The sequence below is a fragment of the Herpailurus yagouaroundi genome, unplaced genomic scaffold, assembly GCF_014898765.1.
Source record: "Herpailurus yagouaroundi ecotype Mexico unplaced genomic scaffold, PumYag 181, whole genome shotgun sequence".
In the NCBI taxonomy this organism is placed as follows: domain Eukaryota; kingdom Metazoa; phylum Chordata; class Mammalia; order Carnivora; family Felidae; genus Herpailurus; species Herpailurus yagouaroundi.
Genome location: NW_024412412.1, coordinates 35651181 through 35673320, shown reverse-complemented (window position 1 = coordinate 35673320; position 22140 = coordinate 35651181). Strand labels below are relative to the sequence as shown.

The 22140-nt window shown below is 53.8% G+C and overlaps 2 protein-coding genes across 9 annotated transcripts; one reads left to right on the top strand and one right to left on the bottom strand.

Moving 5' to 3' along the window:
• The first annotated feature begins 6 nt into the window (after window positions 1-6).
• On the top strand, window positions 7-17560 carry FHIP2B (FHF complex subunit HOOK interacting protein 2B). Of its 8 annotated transcripts, none has more exons than XM_040490339.1 (17): window positions 7-79; window positions 3901-3979; window positions 6895-7067; window positions 9807-9911; window positions 10007-10129; window positions 10360-10587; window positions 10691-10887; window positions 11177-11285; window positions 11504-11580; window positions 12144-12333; window positions 12814-12959; window positions 13077-13205; window positions 13380-13470; window positions 13675-13818; window positions 14197-14337; window positions 14554-14654; window positions 14883-17560. In XM_040490339.1, the coding sequence occupies exons 1-17, from the start codon at window positions 35-37 to the stop codon at window positions 15019-15021; spliced, it is 2217 nt and encodes a 738-aa protein (XP_040346273.1). In that variant the 5' UTR covers window positions 7-34; the 3' UTR covers window positions 15022-17560. The 8 variants fall into 8 exon arrangements, with proteins under 8 accessions (XP_040346273.1, XP_040346271.1, XP_040346272.1 ...); XM_040490337.1 differs by having other exon boundaries at window positions 13675-13857; XM_040490338.1 differs by having other exon boundaries at window positions 13365-13470.
• Window positions 17561-18038: 478 nt separating this feature from the next.
• Window positions 18039-21567, bottom strand: NUDT18 (nudix hydrolase 18). Its single transcript, XM_040490344.1, has 3 exons — window positions 20432-21567; window positions 19359-19572; window positions 18039-19095 (listed from the first exon to the last, which is right to left on the bottom strand). Exons 1-3 carry the CDS (start codon window positions 20591-20593, stop codon window positions 18500-18502), a joined length of 972 nt encoding a protein of 323 aa, XP_040346278.1. The 5' UTR covers window positions 20594-21567; the 3' UTR covers window positions 18039-18499.
• Window positions 21568-22140: the final 573 nt, after the last annotated feature.

The following is a 22140-nucleotide window of genomic DNA, read 5'->3' as shown; positions in this document are numbered from 1 at the left end:
CGGGAGCCGAGCCGAGCCGGGCCGGGCCGCCAACATGCTGAGCCGGCTCGGAGCGCTGCTGCAGGAGGCCGTGGGGGCGGTGAGGCGGGGGAGGCCGGGCGCGCGGGGCCTAGGCCGGAAGGGCGGGCGCGGGACCGGGGGAGGATCCGGCGGGCAGGCGGGCGGAGGAAGCGGGCCCGCCTCGGGGAAGGGACCCCCACCCAGGCCGCGGCGCCCTTTCCCCGGCCTCCTCTCTCCCCCGTCGCCCCCCCACTCCCCGAACAGCACTCCTGCTTCGCGTGGCTTCTTTCCCGATCGCACCGACTTCCAGCCCCTCTCCGTATCGCCCCAGCCCCTAACCCTTCTCCCCAAATGGCTTCCTGTCTCTTTTTCCTGCTCCCCGTTCCCAGTTCGCTCCCAGTTCCCCAACAACTCTTCTGTGCCAGAGGGCTTCCTTGTCACCCAAGAGTTTCTTCCACAAAGTCCCCTCCCCAGGCTGTTCGCCCTCCTCCTCGGCCCACGCTCCTCCCTTCCTGGTCACCTGGGCTTGAAAAATAGACGTCCCTTGCCCTCCTTCTGAGCCTCCAGACAACCCCAGGACCTTAGTCAGGCGCGTGTCTCTCAGCCTCCACTTGAGAAGTCCGGGCCCAGATGGCCCAAGCCCTGACCGTGTATACACAACCCAGAGGTGGGTGGGTGCCTGGCCCAGGAAACAGCAGGGCCCAGGGGCTGTATACAGAATGTTATCTCCCACCACACTAGCCGCACCACACCAGCGGAGCCAGGTTGACCTTGAGTCAGGAGAGGCCAGCCTGGTGGGGCCTTGGGGCAGCCATGTGAGGAAGAGTTTGTGTTTTTGCCATTTTCTGTTGGGAGTTGAAGGCTGGTCACAGGCGGGTTCACTTCATTCAGTGAGATAAAAGTGCAGTGTGGATAGGGTAGGCCAGAGGCCTTCTGTTTAAAGCAACCCTGCCAAGAATCTGTCTGTAGAGTTAACAGTTCTTTTGTCTCAAAGTAGAAGTCCTCCTCTAATTGATCGGTTTAGTATATTGTATCAGAGTTGCTCTGGAGAAACAGACTTGTGTTTCACCTCCTTTCTCCTCAACGCACCCCCCCGAAACAGAGCTTATTGTACATGGGAACAGGCTCAGCCTTAATGAGATTTGTGAAGAAAGTGAAAAGCTTCTCCTCCTGCCTCTCCTCCTGTCCCCAGCCCTGACCTTCCTGATGTCCAGGTGCTTCCAGGGCAGCCCCCCTTGGGAGGGGTTCTAAAATGATCTCTTCTTCCGCTCCTCCTTGTCTCCTATCAAGACAGCTGTCATCTTAGAAAGTGATGTGACAAACTACTTCATACCTGTCAGGGAAAGCTCCATGGGCAGCGTGGGTAGGTGGGCCAGAGAGAGCCTTAGTTTTGAGAAGTGAATTTCTAATGCTTCCAATGAGGGAATTTCTGCATCAGTGGCTGGAGGGGGTACTGGTGGTCAAGGGAGATATTTTTAGGCAAGTGATCTTCTGCTCCTGAGTATACAATATATAGACAATTCTGGGGAAGTTTGGCTGACCCAGTATAGCTGTCAGGAGAGATAGGAGCCCCTCTTTTGCTCTCTACCCCCCAGATCAGGGCATAGCCCTTCCCCTGGCTGGGTCACCAGGTTAGGACCCCAGCAAGTTGCTTGACTCCTTGTTATAAGGAGGGAGAGTGCTCCTTCCTGCCCTCTTCTGACAAAACAGAATAGCAATCCTTATGGTTCTTTTAAAAAACATCTTTGTTATCATTAACGAAGATAGTAAAGATCATCATGTGGTATAGTTCCTTTGGAGTTATGATAACTAATAGTAGATTCCCTTGCTTTCTTCCAACAGTCTGTTTTGTGACAGTCCGTTACAGTTTGCTAACAGTCTGTGTTCTCTGGGTTCTCCTCTTACCCAATTGTTCTTTTCTAATGTAAGTCCAGCTCAAGGTTTTAGGAGACTATCAATGAATTTTGAGACTAGATGAGAGCCCATCACAGAAAAGTGAGATAATTATAGTGCTGGTCAAGGAGCAGGGGGCTTTCCAAGAGACAAGAAACTATGGAAAGGAGGTGTTAAGGAGTTTGCTGAGCTATTTAGTACATATGAATGAGTAGTCACTATGTGCAGAGCCCTTTAGGAGCAGGCAGAGGTAGAAAACACAGAACCCGAGCCCTCAGGGAGCTCACAGTCTGGTAGAAGAGGTGAGCACTAATCCAGCAATAATAGTATCACACAGGACGTGGTAAGATGCAGTCAATTCATGTGGAAAGTGTGTTTGGAATGACTTACTGGAGGTGCCACTCCAGTAAGAGTCATGCCCCCCACAGCTAACTTTGAAAGAAGACAAGGTTGTCTGGGAGCGTTTCAGGGCCTCTGATTCAGTGTTACTGCTTCTTTCTCCTATCATAATGGCCTTCCAACCATTCTTCCTGCCTTCATCGCCTACACAAAACTGCCAGATGACCCTGCCTGGAACACTGCTCAGAAGATGTCGTTGACTGCCCCCCACTGCCTGCAAAAAACAATCCTGACTTGGTGGCTTGATGTACAGGGACACATACACTCATCAACCCATCCTTGTCCCAGACACTCTGTGCAGAGTTCCTTCTGCAGGAAATGTCTTTCCTTCATCTCGAACTGTTGAACTCGGACCCTGTTCTTCAAGTTTTAGTTCAAGGGTAACCTCAGTAAAGCCTTCTCTGTTCCAGTGCTCTTTTCCCAGAGATCATGTTCCATCTCTCCTGTGTCCTCATGCAACTTCCTGTAGCTGAGTTATTCAGGGTGGTTTTATATTCTCTTCTCCCTGGCACTGGGTCTTCAACATCCTTATATTGCTTATAGTGTCTAGCATAGCGTCTTGTACACAGTGGGCACTCAAAAGATACTGAATAAATAAGGAGTAGACTGTCAGTTCTATGATGTAGTAAAGTGTGAGGTTAGAGAAAGATGTGTCCAAGAACTCTGGCAAGGCCTTTCTGGAGCTGGTGGCCCTTAGCCAGACCTCACTGGTGACTGTTAGGATCTAGGCAAGCGTAGGGGGATGCAGGGCTTCCGGGGTAAAGGAGTGGCCTGAGCAGAGATGGAGAGGTAGAAATGAGCATCTGTGGTAAGGGATTATTTGTGCATTTTTCTCCTGTAGTCATTTACTCCGCAAGAAAAGGGAACAAATGCTCTTTTTTGGAGTTTTCAGAGAAAGTAGTTATCAATTCAAAGCTACTCTCAGTGTAGAGATGGAGAGATTACTTCTGGAAAAGGGAGAGGTTTGGGGCTTGCTCACAATGGGAATAGAATTCCCTGGGGCTTCAGGCCGTGCACCCCTAACTCCTCCAGCAGTTCTCAGCCTTGGTTAAAAGATGCAAGCATGTTGTAAGTAAGGCGCTTTATTAATATCATGCTAACATTACCCATCTGGTTGAACGAAGCCTTTCAGTGGCCTTGAACACAGATTTTTGCAGACTCTCAGATTGAGAGGGACCTAAAAGCTTTGTCTCTGCCATGTTTTCCACGTGTATCATTTTTATTTTGTTATTTTGGGGACGCTTCACTGTTTTCCTCTATGTCTTTCTATTGTAGTGTAACTGTCTTGAGAGGATCTGTTTCTGTGTCTGTTTCCCCCACCAACATTCTTAGCTCTTCCAGGACAGGGACTGTGGAATCATGACATGTAGCAGGAGTACAGCATTTCCAGGACAGAGGGGGTCCAGGAGAGGTGCCAAGAGATTGTCCTGGGGAAAATGTGTTATTGTTCCCTTTCAGAACCTGGATCACAGTGCTTCCTCCAGGGCCTAGCACTGACCCAACACTTGGTAAATCGTGGAACATCTGTTCTGATGGGTGATGGTGGCAGCGGAGCCCGTGATCACCCGTGGTGGCTACTTAGGCTGTGTGTCTCTGCTCTCTCCACAGCGGGAGCCCAGCATTGACCTGCTGGAGGCCTTCGTGGAGCACTGGAAGGGCATCACGCACTACTACATTGAAAGCACAGGTGGGGCCTGCTTCCCCTTGGACGGGGGACTCCTGCAGGGAGTGGGGAGGAAGGTGTAGGCAGGGTCACCACGCAAGGCAGAGATGCAGGTGCCCTGGGATAAGGTGACAACTGCTGCCGAGGAGTTCAGACTGGGGGCTGGCCCCACCCTGACCTTTTGGGAGAGGAGCCGAGTGAAGTAGGAGTGGGGACTAGGAAGTTGGGCATCTCACTGGCCTGACACTGCAAGGCAGAGGTTGAGCCCCACTTGCCCCTAGCTTCCAGCTCTGCAGACGTCCAGGCCTGTAGTCTCCCCAGGTACCTGTTCCTCTTTCCCCTGAGCTGACTTAGAGGGCATTTCCCTTATAGAAATCTAGGGTAGGAGGAGAACTGAAGTCCAGGCATGTAACGTGCCTGTGTCCTTCTCCCCTAGCTGAGAGCCAGAGCCTCGGGTAATCTGGGCCCATCAGGATGGCTTTCTGAGGGGCGGAATCTGATTGGCTGCTCTGTAGTCAATATGTTGGTATTGGCAGATACACACTGGTGGCCAGGTAACCCTGTCCTGCATCCCTGGCTTTCTACCTCCTGGTTCAGACTAGGGTTTGATTCCAGTCTACATCTTTCCTAAAGACTTTATTTCCAGCCTGAGCCAGCCCAAGAAATTAAAAAGCAGTCTTTGGACACTCTGAGGGACCCCTAAAGGTCCTTTTAAATCACGTTTCTGAATCTTGGTACTGTTGACATTGGACTTAATCATTCTTTGTTGTGGGGGGGAGCTTTTGGGGGTGCATGTTTAGCAGCAGCTCTGGCCTCTACCCACTGGACACCAGTAGCACCTCCTACCCATTGTGATAACCATAAATGTCTCCAAAAATTGCCAAATGTTCCTGGGGGCAAAATTGCCCCCAGTTGAGAACAATTGCTTTAAACTGAAGATCTTTGGGGGCACCTGGGTGGCTTAGTCGGTTGAGTGTCTGACTCGTGATTTCGGATCATGTCATGATCTCATGGTTCCTGAGATTGAGCCCCACATTGGGCTCTGTGCTGACAGCGCAGAGCCTGCTTGGGATTCTCTCTTCCTCCCTCCCCCCCACCCACTCACTCTCACTCTCTCTCTTGCTCTCTCTCCCTCTCTTTCTCTCTGCCCCTCCCCTGCTCTCTCTCTCAAAATAAATAAACATGAAAAAAAAAAAAGAATCAGAGGAGCATCTGTGTGGCTCAGTCATTTGCACATCTGACTTCGGCTCAGGTCGTGATCTTGCAGTTTGTGGGTTCAAGCCCCACATCAGGCTTGCTGCTATCAGCCTGTCAGCACAGAGCCAGCATCAGATCCTCTGTCCCCGTCTCTGCCCCTCCCCTGCTTACGCTCTCCCCCAAAATAAATAAATATTTTTAAAAGGAATCAGAAATGTCATTAGATATTAAAAAAATTAAACTGAAGACCCTTTTTTATTGAGATATAATTGATGTAACATATCATATAACTCAGATATACAACATACTGATTCAATGTATGGATATGTTGTGAAATTATCATCACAATAAGTCTAGTTAATATCCATCACCCTGTATAGTTACCAATTTTTTTTTCTTGTGATGAGAACTTTTAAGATCTACTCTTAGCAGTTTTCAAATTTACAGTACATTAACTATAGTCACCATGCTGTACTTAACATTCCCAGGACTTACTTATTTTTTAACTGGAAGTCTGTACCTTTTATTTATTTTTATTTATTTTTTTTTAACGTTTTATTTATTTTTGAGACAGAGAGAGACAGAGCATGAACGGGGGAGGGGCAGAGAGAGGGGGAGACACAGAATGGAAGCAGGCTCCAGGCTCTGAGCCATCAGCCCAGAGCCTGACACGGGGCTCGAACTCACGGACCGCGAGATCGTGACCTGAGCTTAAGTCGGACGCTCAACCGACTGAGCCACCCAGGTGCCCCAAGTCTACCTTTTAGACTGAACATCTCTTGACAGAGAGCCCCAATCTATCAGGACAGTGGGAAAAGATCCAGAACTGACTCAGGTCCACCTGAGGTTTCATCTGACCCCATCCATTCATTTCCTGAACAGTACCTAGACCAGAGGTGCAGATGTGGGGGAGGTGAGCCAAGTTGCTCAAAAGCCAATGCTTTTGAGAAAAGCTAGGGGGTGCTCCAAGGCCAGTCCCAAAGCATCAAAACTAGTTTTACAAGAACACTCCGTCTGAGACTCTGACTACAAAAGCCCCAGCTTCTCCACCAAGACCTTCGCACAGTGAAACTGCTTTGCCTCCGAACCTGTGGTTGTGCATGGACTTTTTTCTGCCTTGTAAAAAATGGAGTACTGTCTCCTGTGAGTGTAAAGAGGACAGGAGGTTACCTCTCAGGAAGCTGCTAGAAGACAGCTTCTACATTATGTGACAGAGACCCCTAAGCCCATGGCTTGTCACTTTGGCCCAGAGCTGGCCTACAGCCTGGGTAGTGTACCCTTCTGTATGTCCCAGAGTTTGGAGAAAAAATGATGCCACTTTTTTGTAATTTTTTTAATGTTTATTTTATTTATTTTGAGAGAGAGAGAGAGAATGAGCAAGTGAGCAGGGGAGGGGCAGAGAGAGGATCCCAAGCAGGCTCCACACTGTCAGCGCAGAGCCCGACGTGGGGCTTGAACCTATGAACTGTGAGATCATGACCTGAGCCAAAACCAAAGTCAGACCCTTAAGCAACTGAGCCACCCAGGTGTCCCTAAAAGATCTTTTGTCTTGTTAAATATAGAGGCACCAAGTGCTAACTTCCATTTCCTTTGGTCTTTGAAGCAAACTGTTAACCTGGCCTTACTCCAGGTTTACCCTCCGCCCCCCCCCCCCGGGTTCGGGGGGGGGGGGGGGGGGTGGCCCCCCTCAACACGGGGTGCCCCTCTTCCCCCCCCACCTTTGTTTCCTGAATCTCTATTAGATGAAAACACCCCCGCCAAGAAAACAGATATTCCCTGGCGGCTGAGGCAGATGTTGGACATCCTGGTCTACGAGGAGAGGCAGCAGACAGCAGCTGGCGAGGCAGGGCCCTGTCTGGAATACCTGCTGCAGCACAAAATCCTGGAGACCCTGTGCACGCTGGGCAAGGCTGAGGTGGGCAGGACCCTGGGGTGCCCCTGGAACCTTCCACCCAAACTGGAGCCCCTGTGTTCCAGGCTCTTCCACCTGTCCTCCCGTCACCTAGGTTGAGGAAATGCTCCCATTACTGTCAGCATTCATTCAGTGAAGATGTACTAAGAACCAGCCATGTGCCAGGCAGGGTCCTAGGTGCTGGGGACACAGCAGTGATTAAAACAGACAAAAATTCTAGTCAGAGAGTGGTGGATAATAAGAGGAGCCTGCATGCAGTATATTCAACAATGACAAGGTCATGGAGAAAAATAAAGCGGGACGGGGAATTGGCAGTGCAGGGGAGGCCAGTTTCATACAGGCGGACTTCGTTTTATTGCATTGCACTTGACTGCTTCACAAATACTGCATGTTTTACAAGTTGAAGGATTATGGCAGTGCTGCGTTGAGAAAGTCTATTGGCGCCATTTTTCCAACAGCATTTGTTCATTTCGTGTCTCTGTGTCACATTTTGGTAATTCTTATAATATTTGAAACTTCATGATTATATCTGTTATGGCGATCTGGGATCAGTGATCTTTGATGTTGGTATTATAATTGGGGGCACCACAGACAGTGCCCATGTAAGACTGCTCCACCTACCAGCCACTCCCCATCTCTCTCCCTTCCCTTGGGGCTCCCTATTCCCTGAAACACAACAATGTTGAAATTCGGCCAATTAATAACCCTATAATGGCCTCTACGTATTCAAGTGAAAGTAAGAGTTGCATGTTTCTAAATCAAAAGTTAGAAATGATTAAGCTTAGTGAAGAAGGCACGTTGAAAGCTGAGATAGACCAAAAGCTGGGCCTCTCGCACCGAGCAGTTAGCCAGGTTGTGAATGGGAAGGAAAAGTTCTTGAAGGAAATTAAAAGTGCTTTCCGGTGAACACACGAATGATAAGAAAGCGAAGCAGCCCTGTTGCTGTTACTGAGAAAATGTGGGTGGTCTGCATAGAAGATCAAACCAGCCACAACATTCTGTTAAACCAAAGCCTAATCCAGCACGCCTTGACTCTCTTCAATTCTGTGAAGGCTGAGAAGGTGAGGAAGCTGCAGGAGAAAAGTCTGAGGCTGGCAGAGGTTGGTTGATGAGGTCTGAGGACAGAAGCTGTCTCCGTGACATCAAGGTGCAAGGCGAAGCAGCAGGAGCTGATGTGGAAGCTGCCACAGGTTCTCCAGAAGATCCGGCTCAGATAATTCATGAGGACGGCGACACTGAACAACAGGTTTACAACGTAGTGAAGCAGCCTCTGTTGGAAGAAGATGCCACCTAGGACTTTCACAGCTACAGAGGCAAAGTCAATGCCTGGCTTCAAAGCTTCAAAGGACAGGCAGCTGGTGACTTCAAGTGAAGCCAGTGCTCATTTACTATTCTGGAAGGCCGAGGGCCCATAAGGATGATGCTAAATCCATCCACTCTGCCTGTGCTCTGTACATGGAACAACAAAGCCTGAATGACTACACTTCTGCTCACTGAGTGTTTTAAGTCCACTGCTCGCTGACAGTGCACGGGTCACCCATGAGCGCTGATGGAGATGGACGACGAGGTGAACGTGGTTTTTGTGCTTGCTCACACAGCATCCATTCTGCAGCCCATGGGTCAAGGAGTCATTTCAACTTTCAAGTATTATTATTTAAGAAATGCATGTTGTAAGGCTATGGCTGCCGCAGACAGGGATTCCTCTGATGGATCTGGGCAAAGTAAATTGAAAGGAGTCACCATTCTAGGTGCCATTAAGATCATTCGTGACTCACGGGAAGAGGTCAAAATAGCAACATGAACAGAAGTTTGGAAGAATTCGATCGCAGCCCCCATGGAGGACCGTGAGGGCTTCTGGACTGTGGTGGCGGAGGTGTCTGTGAGTGTGTGTCGGGGGGAACGGCGAGAGAGCCGGGACTGGAAGAGGAGCCTGGATATGGCACTGAATTGCCGCCGTCTCGTGAGCAGACTTGAACGGATGAGGAGTTACTCCTTCTGGATGAGCAAAGACTATGGTTTCTTGAGGTGGGAGCTACTCCTGGTGGAGATGCTGTGAAGATGCTTGAAATGACAACAGAGGGGTCAGAACATGACATAAACTCAATCGATAGAGCAGCGGCAGGGTTTGAGAGGCTTGACTCCAATTTTGAAAGAAGTTTTGTTGTGAGTAAAGTGCTATGAAACAGCATCGCGGGCTGCAGGGAAATTGGAAGACTCGATCAACACGGCAAATTTCATTGTATTATTTTCAGGAATTGCCGCAGCCACCCCGACCTTCAGCAACCACCGCCCTGATCAGTCGGCAGCCACCGACATAGGGACAAGACCCTCCAGCGGCAAAAAGATTATGACTCGCTGGAAGTGTGGATTATGGTTAGCATTTTTTAGCAATAAAGTATTTTTAAGTTAAGATCATGTACATTGCTTTTTAGATATAAGACAATTTCACACTTGATAGACTATTGTATAGTGTAGACACAGCTTTTATGTTCACCAGGAAACCAAAAAATTAATTTGACTTGCTTTATCGTGATATTCACCTATTGCAATACTCACTTGATTGTAGTGCTCTGGAAGCAAACCTGTAGTATCTCCAGGAAGTGAAGGAAGGAGGCTTGCAGAAAAGGCGCCCTCTGAGCAGTGACAGAAGGGAGGATTGTGCTATGGCCCATGGGGGAAGAGCACTCCAGGTGATGGTCATGGCTTCATCTGCTGATGGGCACTCTGTTCCTTGACCCCCAGTACCCCCCAGGCATGCGACAGCAGGTGTTCCAGTTCTTCAGCAAGGTTCTGGCCCAGGTGCAGCACCCCCTCCTGCATTACCTCAACGTCCACAGGCCTGTGCAGGTGAGGGACCAAGAAACTAAGGGGTGTCTGAGGGTCAAGCCCTTCTCCTCCCTGCTACCCCATTCCCTTCTGTTTCTATCTTGCCTCCCTTCTAGAAGCTTCTCCGACTTGGTGGGACAGTTCCTGGATCCCAAACAGAAAAGGAGGAGGTGCAGTTCACCACCGTTCTCTGCTCCAAGATCCAACAGGATCCAGCCCTGCTCACCTACATCCTGGAAGTGAGCACCTCTGTGGGGAACAGAAGCGGGAGGGCCCAGACTCCAGGGCAGACGACCCCTGTGGCCCTTCTGAGGAAGTAGAGGATGGAGCAGGTACTCAGGCACCTAGGCGGCTTCCTCTCTAGCTCCACGCCGAGGCCCTGCCAGCCAGTGTGCAGCCTGTATTCCCAAGGGGGCATCATGGGGAATGGTCTGTACCATGAGCTGGCCTCATGCAACCTTCTTTGCAGGGTAAAAAGATTGTCAGTAGGAAGAAGTCATCCAAAGAACCCATCACCCTGCCTAGAGAGGCAGCCAGCATCCAAGACAAGGACCACCCCCACAGCAAGTCTCCTGACCTGAGTCCCTGTAAGGCCCAGGCCTTGACCGCCCAGCTGCCTGCTGAGACGGAGGAGCCAGATGGAGGAGTTGGGGAAAGCAACCTGATCACCTCTCTGATCGGGTTGTGCAAGAGCAAGGTGCTAGCTGCACACAGAGTGGGCAGGGGTGGGGAGGGTGAACTGCTGGGAGGGGATCTGGGGGCTCAGATGTATGTCCCTGAAGTTGTACCCCTACCCCTAGAAAGGTCGGGTGGCTCTGAAGGCCCAGGAGAACCTGCTGCTCCTGGTAAGTGTGGCTTCACAGGCAGCTGCCACCTACCTGGTGCACAGCAGCCCTTGCTGCCCTGCCATCGTCGAGCACCTCTGCCAGCTGTACCAGTCCATGCCCACCTTCCTGGACCCCGCAGACATTGCCGCTTTAGAGGGCATCAGTTGGAGGTAGGCACTTGGCCAGGGAAAGCAGGGCTACATCTTCAGTGGCTAGCAGCCCTCCCTGTCCTCTGGTAGCCACTCCTCTGATTTCCCAGGAGGGATGGGGACCCCTGCTGGCCACCCTCTTCCTGAGGGTATAGCCCAACCCAGCCCATCCCAGCTTTCCCTTGAGGAAAACACCACTTTTGCTTCTGTACCTGATCTCCCAGCAACAGTGGTTGCAGGGAGAAGGGGCCCAGATTCCAGAAGGTACCTGAGGCAGGCCTCCCAGCTCCTTTCTTGCTTCCCCCTTCAGGTTGCCCAGTGCCCCGTCTGATGAGGCTTCCTTCCCTGGCAAGGAGGCCTTGGCTGCCTTTTTGGGCTGGTTTGATTACTGCGACCATCTCATCACAGAGGCACACGTGGTGAGCAGGGGCAGACATCAACAGGGCTCTCTGTGGGGGTGCCCCGCGGTTCACCCCACTCTCTTCACTGCATCCACCTTGAGGAACAAGTAGGTCTCTCAGGAACTAGGGCCCCAGGTCTGCCTGTTATGTTAGACACTGTGCAAGGACACAGTTATTTCTCAGTGGAAAGCACTCGTGGGGTAAAATGTGTTTAACACATGCTCTTTGGCACCCAGGTGGTTGCAGACGCCTTGGCAAAGGCTGTAGCTGAGAAATTATTCATGGAGATTCTGCAGCCCCACCTCCTGCATGTGTAAGTTTATGTCCAGTCCCCTTGGGCATGGCCATGGTCTGGATCCAGCTGCCCCTCCCCACCAAACCTTTTCCTGTCCCTAAGGCCAGGGACCTCCTTGGCCAGAGTCACATGGGTCTGTGGGCTCCATGGTTAATGTTTGCCAGGTTTGGCCCCCTGACACACGTGGCTCAGAGCCACATGGGCTGACAAAGTCCTCCCGCTCCTGGACTCTAGGACCTCAGGAGGGCTAGGGAGCGAGAAATATAAGCCAAGATGTAAGGAAACCAGGAAGGGGTTCTGTCAGCACCACATTCATTCACTCCTAGCTGCCTCTTTGGTCTTACGTCCCCTGTCTGGCTTTCAGACCCCAGGCCTGGCTCAGTGCTCTTTCCCTGTAGTTTTGTTTTTTTTTTTTCAAGTTTATTTATTTATTTCTTTTGAAAGAGAGGGAGTACGAGGAGCAGGAGAGGGACAGAGAGAGAGAGGGGGAGAGAGAATCCCAAGCAGGCTCTGCACTGACAGTTGTCCAGTTGTCCAAACGCTAACTGACTAAGCCACCAGGTGCCCCTGTCTCCCTGTAGTTCTGAGCAGAGTGTGCTGACCTCCACCGCCTTGCTCACGGCCATGCTGCGCCAGCTCCGCTCCCCTGCGCTGCTGCGAGAGGCTGTGGCTTTCCTCCTGGGTGCAGACCCGCAGCCCGCAGCCCCCGAAGATGGCCCCCGCACTCTGTGCGCTCACCTCATCGGGCACTGCGATCACCTCTCTGATGAGGTGAGGTGGGGCAGGAGGGGGCTTATCCTACTGCCTCCCATCAACCCAAGGGATTTCCTGCATGCTTCTTCCCACTGTCGTTAGCTTACCTTGAGGCATTGGAACTCCTACCTGCGCCCCCAACAGTGACATGGTCATGGCGGCCAGACTGCTTTTGTCACATAGTTTTCTGTGATCGCATACTTACCATGTGACTTGATATTTTCCAGACCTATTTCATATTCATTTGGCTTGTTTGAGGCTTACATCCACTCTGAGCTAGGTGAGGCCGATATTCCGTTTTGCAAACATGGAAACTGAGACACAGAAAAGCCAGTTGGCTTACCCGATAGCACACATCAAATTAGTAACAGAACCAGCACCAGGCAGACTCCTGGCTCCTAGACCAGCACCGACCCACTCCCCCCAAACCCTGCTGTCTGATCTTTCTTATCCGAGTGAGCAATTCCTAGGTACGCCTGCTGACCCTTTCTTACCCAGATCAGCATCACCACGCTGCGGCTGTTTGAGGAGCTGCTCCAGAAGCCACACGAGCAGGTCCTCCGCAGCCTGGTCCTCTGCAACCTCGAGGGCCGCCATTATGTGGCCCGAGGCTCACCTGAGCCCGAGAGCTACGAGGACACCCTGTAAGTGAAACCTTGTTCCTCTGGGAAGCCTCAGGCTGCCCAGGACCCATTACGGCCCTCAGTACCCCCACACTTATTCATTTATTCCTTGGTACCACTCGTCTGCCCTGGCCACAGAGATCTGGAGGAAGACCCCTACTTCACGGACGGCTTCCTCAACTCCAGCTTTCAACCCTCTGCAAAGCCTCCCCCAGCCCCTGCCACCAACTCAGATGGCAAAACAGCAGTGACCGAGATCGTCAACAGGTAGGGAGCTGGTCAGGAAATCTAAGTCACTTGAGGTTTGTTTGTTCTATCTTTGGCCATAGCCCCGATGAGGGGCAGCCCAGGAGGGAGTGTTCCCTCAGGGCTGGAGAGGGGGAAGGGCAAGACAGAGCAGCCCAGCCGGAGCCCCTCCACACCTAGGGTCCTGTCTCTCAGTTTCCTCTGCCTGGTTCCCGAGGAAGCCAAGACCTCAGCTTTCCTAGAGGAGACTGGATATGACACGTACGTCCACGATGCTTATGGACTGGTAAGTGTTGAAGCTTCTGCCAACATCCACTTCTCATCCCTCAAAGCCGTGGTATTGATAAATTCCACCTTCTCCCTCTGTGATCTCTCTCTCTTCCCTGCTCCGGCCAAGAACCTCGAGTGTATCCTTCCCACATGGCTTCCTCTGCCTGTGGGTGCCTCCTGACCACTGGGCTCACCTCCTCAACTCTCACTTCTGTTTCAGTTCCAGGAGTGCAGCTCCCGAGTCTCCCCTTGGGGCTGGCCCCTCGGTCCCACACCCCTGGACCCCCATGAGCCTGAACGGCCTTTCTTTGAGGGTCACTTCCTCCGAATGCTGTTTGACCGCATGTCCCGGATTTTGGAACAGGTAGTCAACAGGACTGGGCCCTGGCTACAAGGTTACAAGGTGAGGGCCCACAGGAAACTCGAGGCAGTTTGCCTCTGGAGTCCTTCAGGAGAGTGGCCTGGCCCTGGGGGTCGAGCCCTCTTTGGTTCTTCAGCTCCACACTCTCCTTCCCCCAACCCCTCCCCTCTCCGTTCTCCAGGCGGGAAGCCCCATCTTGCCTCTGCTCCACACGCCCTAACATGTTCTGGCCCTCAGCCCCAGGGAATCCATGACACACACACATCACGTGAGACTCCCACCCCCGCACACGTTCACACTGGCCAGGCGCCTGGCTGGGGGAGTGCAAAAATGCTCACCGCCCCCTGCCAACCCTCAGCTTGTCCACTGTGTTCCCTACAGCCATACAACCTGAACCTGCAAGTGACCTCAGTCCTGTCCCGGCTTGCCCTCTTCCCCCACCCCCTTATCCATGAGTATCTCCTGGATCCCTACATCAACCTGGCCCCTGGGTGCAGGAGTCTGTTCTCTGTGCTTGTCAGGGTAAGGATGCCGGAGCCGAAGGGCATGTGTCGCTGGTGGTGCAGGAAGGGATGGCAATGGGACGGGGGTGGGGGGCTACAGGAGTGGGAACCCTGGCCAGCGCCAGGGGAAGGCACAGGCACACGGCCCCTTCCCTGCCACGGTATTGCAGAGCCAGGGGACCCTGCGTGAGTGTCACCACTGCCCTCCCTCAGTCCTGTCTCATTCCTGCTCTAGGTGATCGGGGACTTGATGCAGAGAATTCAGAGAGTACCTCAGTTCCCAGGCAAACTGCTCCTGGTACGCAAGCAGCTGATGGGTCAGGTCCCCGGGGAGCAGTAAGTAACCGAGGGAAGCGGTGCCCAAGGATGGACCCTGGGGTGGGAGGGCAGAGTGATCAAGGGAAGTGGGAGGAGCACAGGCCAGGGGGCAAAGAGGGCCCGTTGCCGAACTCCATCTTCCCTCAGAGGTGTCTGCCATTGGGATGTACCTCATGGACACTGGGTTGTCATCCTGGGTACGCTCCTGCTGCCTCCCAGCTATGACCCCCATGCTGTCTCCCTCAGGCTGGACCACCAGACTCTCCTCCAGGGCGTGGTGGTTCTTGAGGAATTCTGCAAGGAGCTGGCTGCCATCGCTTTTGTCAAGTTCCCCCCGCACAGTCCTCACCTGCACCTGTCCCCGCCCCAGGAAGGGCACGTCTGAGCCAAGAGCAGGACCAGATGGGGGACTCCTGTCCTCACCTCTGCCCAAGAGCTGCCTCCCACCTGGCATGGCTGCCACCTCCTGCCTCCCAGGGTGGGAGCTTGGTTCCACCTCTACATCCCAGGTGCCTCTGCCTCTGAGGAGGCCTGGGCTTCCACTCCCAGCTTAACTCAAGAAGACCGTGGCCTGTCGGTCACACCAGACTGGGTTCAGGGAGTGGGTCTCCAAGGTACCAGAGGCCAAGGAGCAAAAGAGATGGCCTCCCAGACAGCATGGTGTCCTCGGGGCTTTCTCAGGAGAGCTGGGTAATTGCCAGCTGAGCACCCAGACCCAAACCCTCATGTGTTCCGTGCGTGTCACCTGTCTCTACGGACAATTTGTGGCCAGGGCCAAAACCTGTGGCTCAATTCCAGGGGCACAGGGGGAGTGAGTGATGGCTCTCAGGCTGGTCAGAACTGTAGGCCAGAGAGATGGGGGCGTGGGAGCCCTGTCTCTGTCTTGCTAGGTACCACAGATGCTGCTGAGACTTGACATTTTTTCTCCTGCCTTCTTGACTTAACCTGTGGTGAAAGGGCAGTGGATGGCAGAGAAGCCCATTCTCCCTTCCCGGCCCTTTTGGAGGCTGTTGCAAAATTCCCAACCACCTCATGGCAAATGCCCAAAGCATGCTCCGCGCCCAGGCGGGGGCAGCTGCTAATGAGAGCCTTGGTGCAACTGCAGCCAGGGCAGGAGAGGGCTTGGGAAGTGGGGGGCTGGGTGCCAGGCCCTGGCTCCAGCTGGTTTCTCTCTGGCGCCTCTGAACCCGTCTCGGCAGGTCCTCAACACCTGGGCAGAGGGGATCAGAGACCCGGGGAGGCCAGGCCTGGCCCTCCACATCTCACCCAGCCCACAGAGTTCTAGACGGAATACTCTTCCAGGGGAGCAAGGGAGCCAAGGGGAGAGATGAGGCCAGGATGCCCACCTGACCCCAAGCCCCCAAGGCCTAGCGGGGAGGTGCTGGGGCACAGGCAGCCAGTTGTAGTGTTGTTCTCCCTGCATGCCCTTCACAGCTGGGGCTGCCACCCCACCCGGCCCGAATCTGTCTCAACCTGCAGGAACACACAGGCGGCGCCAGGCATTACCTCACAGCAGGACTGCAGTGGCTGGCTTCGCTCCTGGGCAAGGAGGAGCAGGCCAAAGCCCCTTTCACTTCCTTTTCCTGCCTATGCCGCTTCTAGAAGCCGGCCGCAGGTTGCCAGGAGGTGACATGAAAGAGGAGGAACTCAGTGACCTCTCCCTCTCCTGCATTCCTCCAAGCTGGGGAGGACTTAACTGCCACTCTGAAGGACACCGTACATGTGCATGCATGCGTGTGTGCGCACGTGGGTGTTGGCGTGGGACGGGAGCAGAGCTCATGGGGCAAATTGGGTCTGAACTCTTCAAGTCAGAAAACATTTGAGCATCCGGGAGTCACAGATCCTCCCCTCCTCCATCCCCCTCAGCATTCGCACTGCGTCCCCCCAGACAACACAGCAATCAATGGTTTGGTTGCGTGGGCACAGCTGCCCCGATCTCCACTGTTCGTGTCCTCCTGCGCAGGCCTCCGCTGCTCATTCAGGCCCATCTTCCTCCCTGAGAATGACAAATTCCTTTTCCAGCACTAGAGCGGAGGGGGGCAGTGTGCTGGGGGGCGGATGGTAAATAGAGAGGCTCTGGCAGCGCAAATCTGATGTTCCTCTGCGCTTGCCAGGAACCAGGCTCTCTCTTGGCCAAGCCACACTATTTCTGCCCAGCTTACCTACAGCCGAGAGCCAGCTAGCCTTGGAGACTCCGGGAAAGAATGGGCCATCTGAAGCATCTGTATGCAAGTCTCATTTTGAGGTTTGTATGTTGGGAATTGTATGAATGCTTTAGAGGACTTCATATTTTAAAAACTTGGTCCCTAAATGTATGCGTGTGGGGGTGCGCTCAGGAGGGGTAGCTGAGAGAACTCCAGGAGAGAGCAAGTTGGAAACTTGGAGAGGGCTGCTGAGTGGCTCTCACCTCAGTGCATGTCAGAATCACTTGATTTGCTTTTTACAATACCAGTGAAAGCTGTCTCTGGGGGGTGGCCCAGCATTGTTACTAAAGCTCTCCAGGTGATTCTAATGGGCACCCAGGGTTGAAAACTACTATAGGCTAAAGTGGGAGCAAAGTTTGCCCTTCGACATGGATATAGACTGGTGGGTCCCTCAGACCCTGAGAGAAGTGAACCAGAGTGAAAGGGTTTGGTTCCATCATGTGGGAGATGTTTGTCCTCAGAGGGGACAAAAGGATTCCTACCACAGCCTAACGCTAGAAAAGATGGCAGGGGGAGGGGATGGGAAGGGGACCTTGGAGGTTATCCTGGGTCTTCAGTGTCAGAATGGAGTTACCTCAGAAGGGAAGCCTCATCAAGTGTTTCCTTGCTCAGAACCAGAAATCTGTATTACGTCCATTGAGTAGCACACGATATATTTTCTTTGTTCACTTCCTGTGGGTTTTTTCTTTAAATTTTAGTAAAGTTCTTTTAAAAAAAAAATTTTTTTTTTTTTTTAAATCAAGATTCTTCTGAACTGAAGGGAAATGAATAAAAGGTTTTGGTCTGGCTTGGTCTGGAGTTGTAGAATGGCAGAGGCAGGAGCCTAGAGGTAGGCAGAGTGATGCAGGGAGGGGACAGGGAAGCCCAAAGAGATGAAACTCTGCTGAGAGGCAGGGCCAGCTTTCACAACTCCTTGCCCCCCTTGGAGTTTCTGGTGTTCTCACAGCTCAAACCTTGGAGGGGATGTGGACACCTCACACCATGGCAGAGAAGAGAAAGAGAATCCCACTGGGCCACAGACGCTACAGTGGGTGGCAGGAAGTCGGCCTGCCCCAGTCCTGCAAGTGGGGGACACGGGCCTGCTGTCTGGGAAGACATGGGGGGCGGTGGTGGGACAAGGGGAGGAGCTTCTTTTTTGATGTGCTCCCCTCTTCCTGTTCACTCCCTCTCCACAGAGACATTTAGGCAGGAAAGCAAAGTAAGTACCACGTATTTACTCAGCAAGGGGCCCACTCCCTTGGAATGACCTCCCTCAGCACCCAGTCCATGTTCTCAGCGCCTGAGAATCAGATGTAGGCCTTTCCTGAGGCAAGCATGGAAAATGACAAGTAGGTTCATGATGACGAGTAGCCATCTCACGTTCAGAAGGTTCTCACATCCATCCCCTTAGGGAGGAGGGCCCTCATCCGTACCCATGGGGCAATTAGGTCCTTGAGCTCTGGAATCCTTGTTGGGTTAAAGGCACTGTCCTTTCAGTGCGATGTAGGGACCAGCTCCATGGAGAAGGAAATTCCCCTGACAACCAGGGGACCAGACAATCTGCCTGCTCCCAACACCACCAGATCCCTGACTGCCAACCTCCTGCTTCCCCCAGAGGAAAGCAAAGCCACGGTGGGGGGAGCACCGTCACCCAGCTCCTTGCACAGAGATGGCACCTTCCTATCTGTTGACTGGGACGACAGAGGATTCCCGAAGCCTCTGTAAGAGTTGGCTTTGTAGGTCTTCCTCCATCACCTTCCACCAAAAAAAGTTCTCACCCCGAACCTTTGGGGGCTCCCTCTGCATACCTGGGTTCCGAAAAGCCACAGTCACCAGCACATTCAAGCAGATGCCATCTGCATGGTCTTTGCCCAGGTGCTGCAGTCCAAGCAACCCCTTGGTCTCTACTGCCAAGTGGTGAAGGGTCAGACACTCCTGTAGCAGCCGCAGGATGGCCATCTTGATGCCACCCCTCTGCTCCATGGGAGTGAAGCCACAGGCAGTGATGGGCAAGTGAGGCATCCCCACTGTGCCCACCAGCACCCACACTGTCTGGACGCTGGTAAAGGTGGCCACAAGCCGCTGGCAGACCAGACTGCAGGGAAGCTCCTGGGGCAGAATAAGAGGGTGCCTGGTTTGCTGGCGGTACTGGGCAGCTAACTCCACCAGGTGCAGAATGTCCTGGGCTCGCAGCGGAGTGGGCAGGGAGGTCCGAGGGTACCAGCCAGCCTGCAGGGACTCTGCATCTGCCTCCTTGGGAGTCTTGAGAATTCCACCTGCAGGGATGTTGAGGATGGGGTGGAGGAAAGGGTCTCTGTTGAGAGAAATGCTGGGCCTGGCGGAGTAAATGGCCACCCAGGCATTTTAGCCCTGACCCAGGGTCATGGGGCTGTGGGGGCTGGGGGTCAAATCTTCAGGCTGGAATCTGGAGATGCCAGGCTTGTACCAGACAGAATAAGGGGCTCATCTCACCAGAGGACAAGTTGGGGGAAAGGTGTCAACTGCCCCCTGCCAAACACTGCCACCAGGTGGGCCATACCTGTGGCTTGAGCGAGGAACACAAAGCGGATCCAGGAGGGGCCCCGCTCCTCCAAAGACAGCAACGTCAGAGGCTCACAGTGCAGCCCAGCCTCTTCCTTCACCTCCCGCTGCAGTGCCTCAACGATGGTCTCCCCAGGCTCCATTCTCCCCGCGGGTAGGTACCAGGACCCACGGCACTCTTTCTTGGCCTCCTGGATCAGTAGCACCTCATCCTGAGGGGAGAGAGAGGATCCTCACCCCCACCACAGCTGGGCTGGGAACCTTCCCTTGCCCTGGGGTTAGATCCTAGCTCAGAGTCACCCAACACCCCCTTACTGGTGGATACCTCAAATTGTTGACTGGTCCTTGTGTGCTTGGGGGCTGCAGCTGTCTCGCTGTGCAATGTATCCCTCTTTGCTTTCAGACTTCCATTTCAGAAAGGGGCTAAGATTCCTGGGAGCTGTTTCAGGGGCTGGGGATTAGGCCCCACAGTGAGGCTTGCCATGTATCCTGCGCTGACTCCTGTCTGTAGATGCATTGTAGACATCCCCCCTCCCCTCATGGAGGGGCCTCACACTGGGGCCTAGGCTTTGAAACACACTCCCAGGCCCCACCCCATAAACTCCTACCTACAGCCCTGGCCCCTTCTAGCTGTTGTTGCAGCAACTTGTACAGGGATCAGCACAAAAGAACATCACACGGTGGGGCAGAAAGTCTGAGTATAAGTGCAGGTTGTGCCATTACTGTCCATGGGACCCAGAGGTCTCTGAAGCACTGGACAGATCTGAGCCCACTCCGAGGCGGGCACTATGCTAGATTCTGGGGAAAGAAGGCAGCCCTCCTCTCAAGACAGTGAGGCCTAGCGAGAGGAAATAAACAGGTTCCTGGGCCTCAGATCCCTCTTCTGAGGGTACAGTCTCGGGGCTGGGCCGCACAAAACTCAGATGTAAGTGTGAGTGTCAGTGCTTTGCAAAACTGGGAAGCACCACGCACTAAGAAGCGGTGGCTCTTGTCGGTAGGTCCTCTGTCCCCACCGGGGCTGGCTGCGTGCTCCAGAGGGCCTGGCGCTGGGCCCGGCGGGCGGACGCTCACCTGCTCGTTGAGGAACACGGCCAGCACCACGTAGCAGACGTTCTTCCGCAGCCGCACCGGCGCCGGCGGCTCCTCGGCCGGTTCCGAGTCACAGCTGTGCACACTCAGCCCCTGGCCCCCCAACACCGCCGCCAGCGCCCCGGCCAGACCCTCCGAGGCCATCGGGTCCCCTGGGAGGGAGCGGACGGGCCCCCGCAGGTGGGTCGCGCCGGGTGGGGTGGGACGCGGGTGAGATCCCAGTCAGTCGCCCTCGCCCCCTCCCCCTGCCGACTCGGACCAGGCGCGCTCGAGAACGCGGAAGCGCCCGGAGAGCCCTGTCCGCTGATAGGCTACGCGTCACCGCGGGCTGCCCGGATTGGCTGGCTCGCGTCAGAGACTGAGGGGGCGGGGCCAGTCCGTAAGGGGTCTAGGAGCCAGGTCTGAGTGGTGCGCGCAGCGCACTGACCTCTGCCTCTCAGTTACCTCCCGCCCCCACCCCCCGCCCCGCCCCGCCCCGGCCTCTCTCCGGCATTTCTAGCTGCCAGCTTCGCTAATTCCTCCAGCAAGCACTTGTCTGGGCGAGTTCGGACGGTGACGTCATCGTGCCTGCAGGCTGCAGAGGAGCGCCACAGTGGCCAGCGACGATGACGTCACAGCAAGCCGATGACATCACTGAGGCCCGGCGCTGTGGCTTGGACCTATACTGTGCAGCTGTGGTTATACACCTACCATGGTATTGCCCAAATTGATCACTTCCCAAATAACCTTCTTTCTTCACTAAAAATGTACCTCATGTCACTGTCGCAGGAGGAAGAGTAGCTCCTGCCTTGGAGGAGATTCTGACCTTAGGAAGGTGGACATAAACATATAATAAAAAGTCATCTGAGGGTTATAAGCCAAGTGCTAAATGATTGGCTTGGTCAAGAGGTGTGACAGGTGCTCAGAGGAAGGAGGAAGCAGGGCTGAGATGGTCAAGGTGTGGCTGGAGATGGGAGGAGGGGACTGGGGATAGAAAGAAGGTCTGGAATCAGCCAGTCCAGCCTTCATCGATGTCCTGGCGGCCTGCCCACTGCATTTCCCACACAGTTTTAGGGCCCTCTCCACTGCAGACTGAAAGCCCTGTGGAGGGTAGGGACCAGGTCCTGCTCCTTCATCTTTGTCCCCCCCCCCCCCCGCCCCCACACACACACCCAGCTCACACAGCCTGGTGGCCTGGCGCAATGAGAGCAGGGTGTGGGTTGTTTTGGCGAGTTCTTACTTTCTCCCAGACTGACCTTTCCTCCTCAGAGCTTCCCTTAACCTACTCTCAGGACAGTAGGACAGGGCCAACTGGAGTGAAACTGTGAAGCCAGCCAACTTTGGGCTTCTTGTCCTCAGTTGGGTCTCCCCTTTCCCTGCCTGCTGGCTTTGTGCACTTTCCTTTTGGGAGCTTGGTGGAGCAAAGCATTGGACTTGGAAGCAGATGTCTGGCCACTGCTCACTGGCTGGCTATGTGCCCCTGGATAAATTGTGGGCCTCAGTTTCCTCATCTGAACAGTAGATTCATAGTAGCTCTTCTTTCACAGGGTTGTTGGGAAGGTGAGATGTCATGGGAGGAGCTCTATAGACTGTCCAGTGTGGGTCACCATGACCAGGCAGCATCAGGGTGGGTCCTCCTGGCCACAGCTCTTGTTGCTGCCACACAAAGGCCCACTGTCATGAAATATGCCTACCCTCAGGAATTCCAGTCA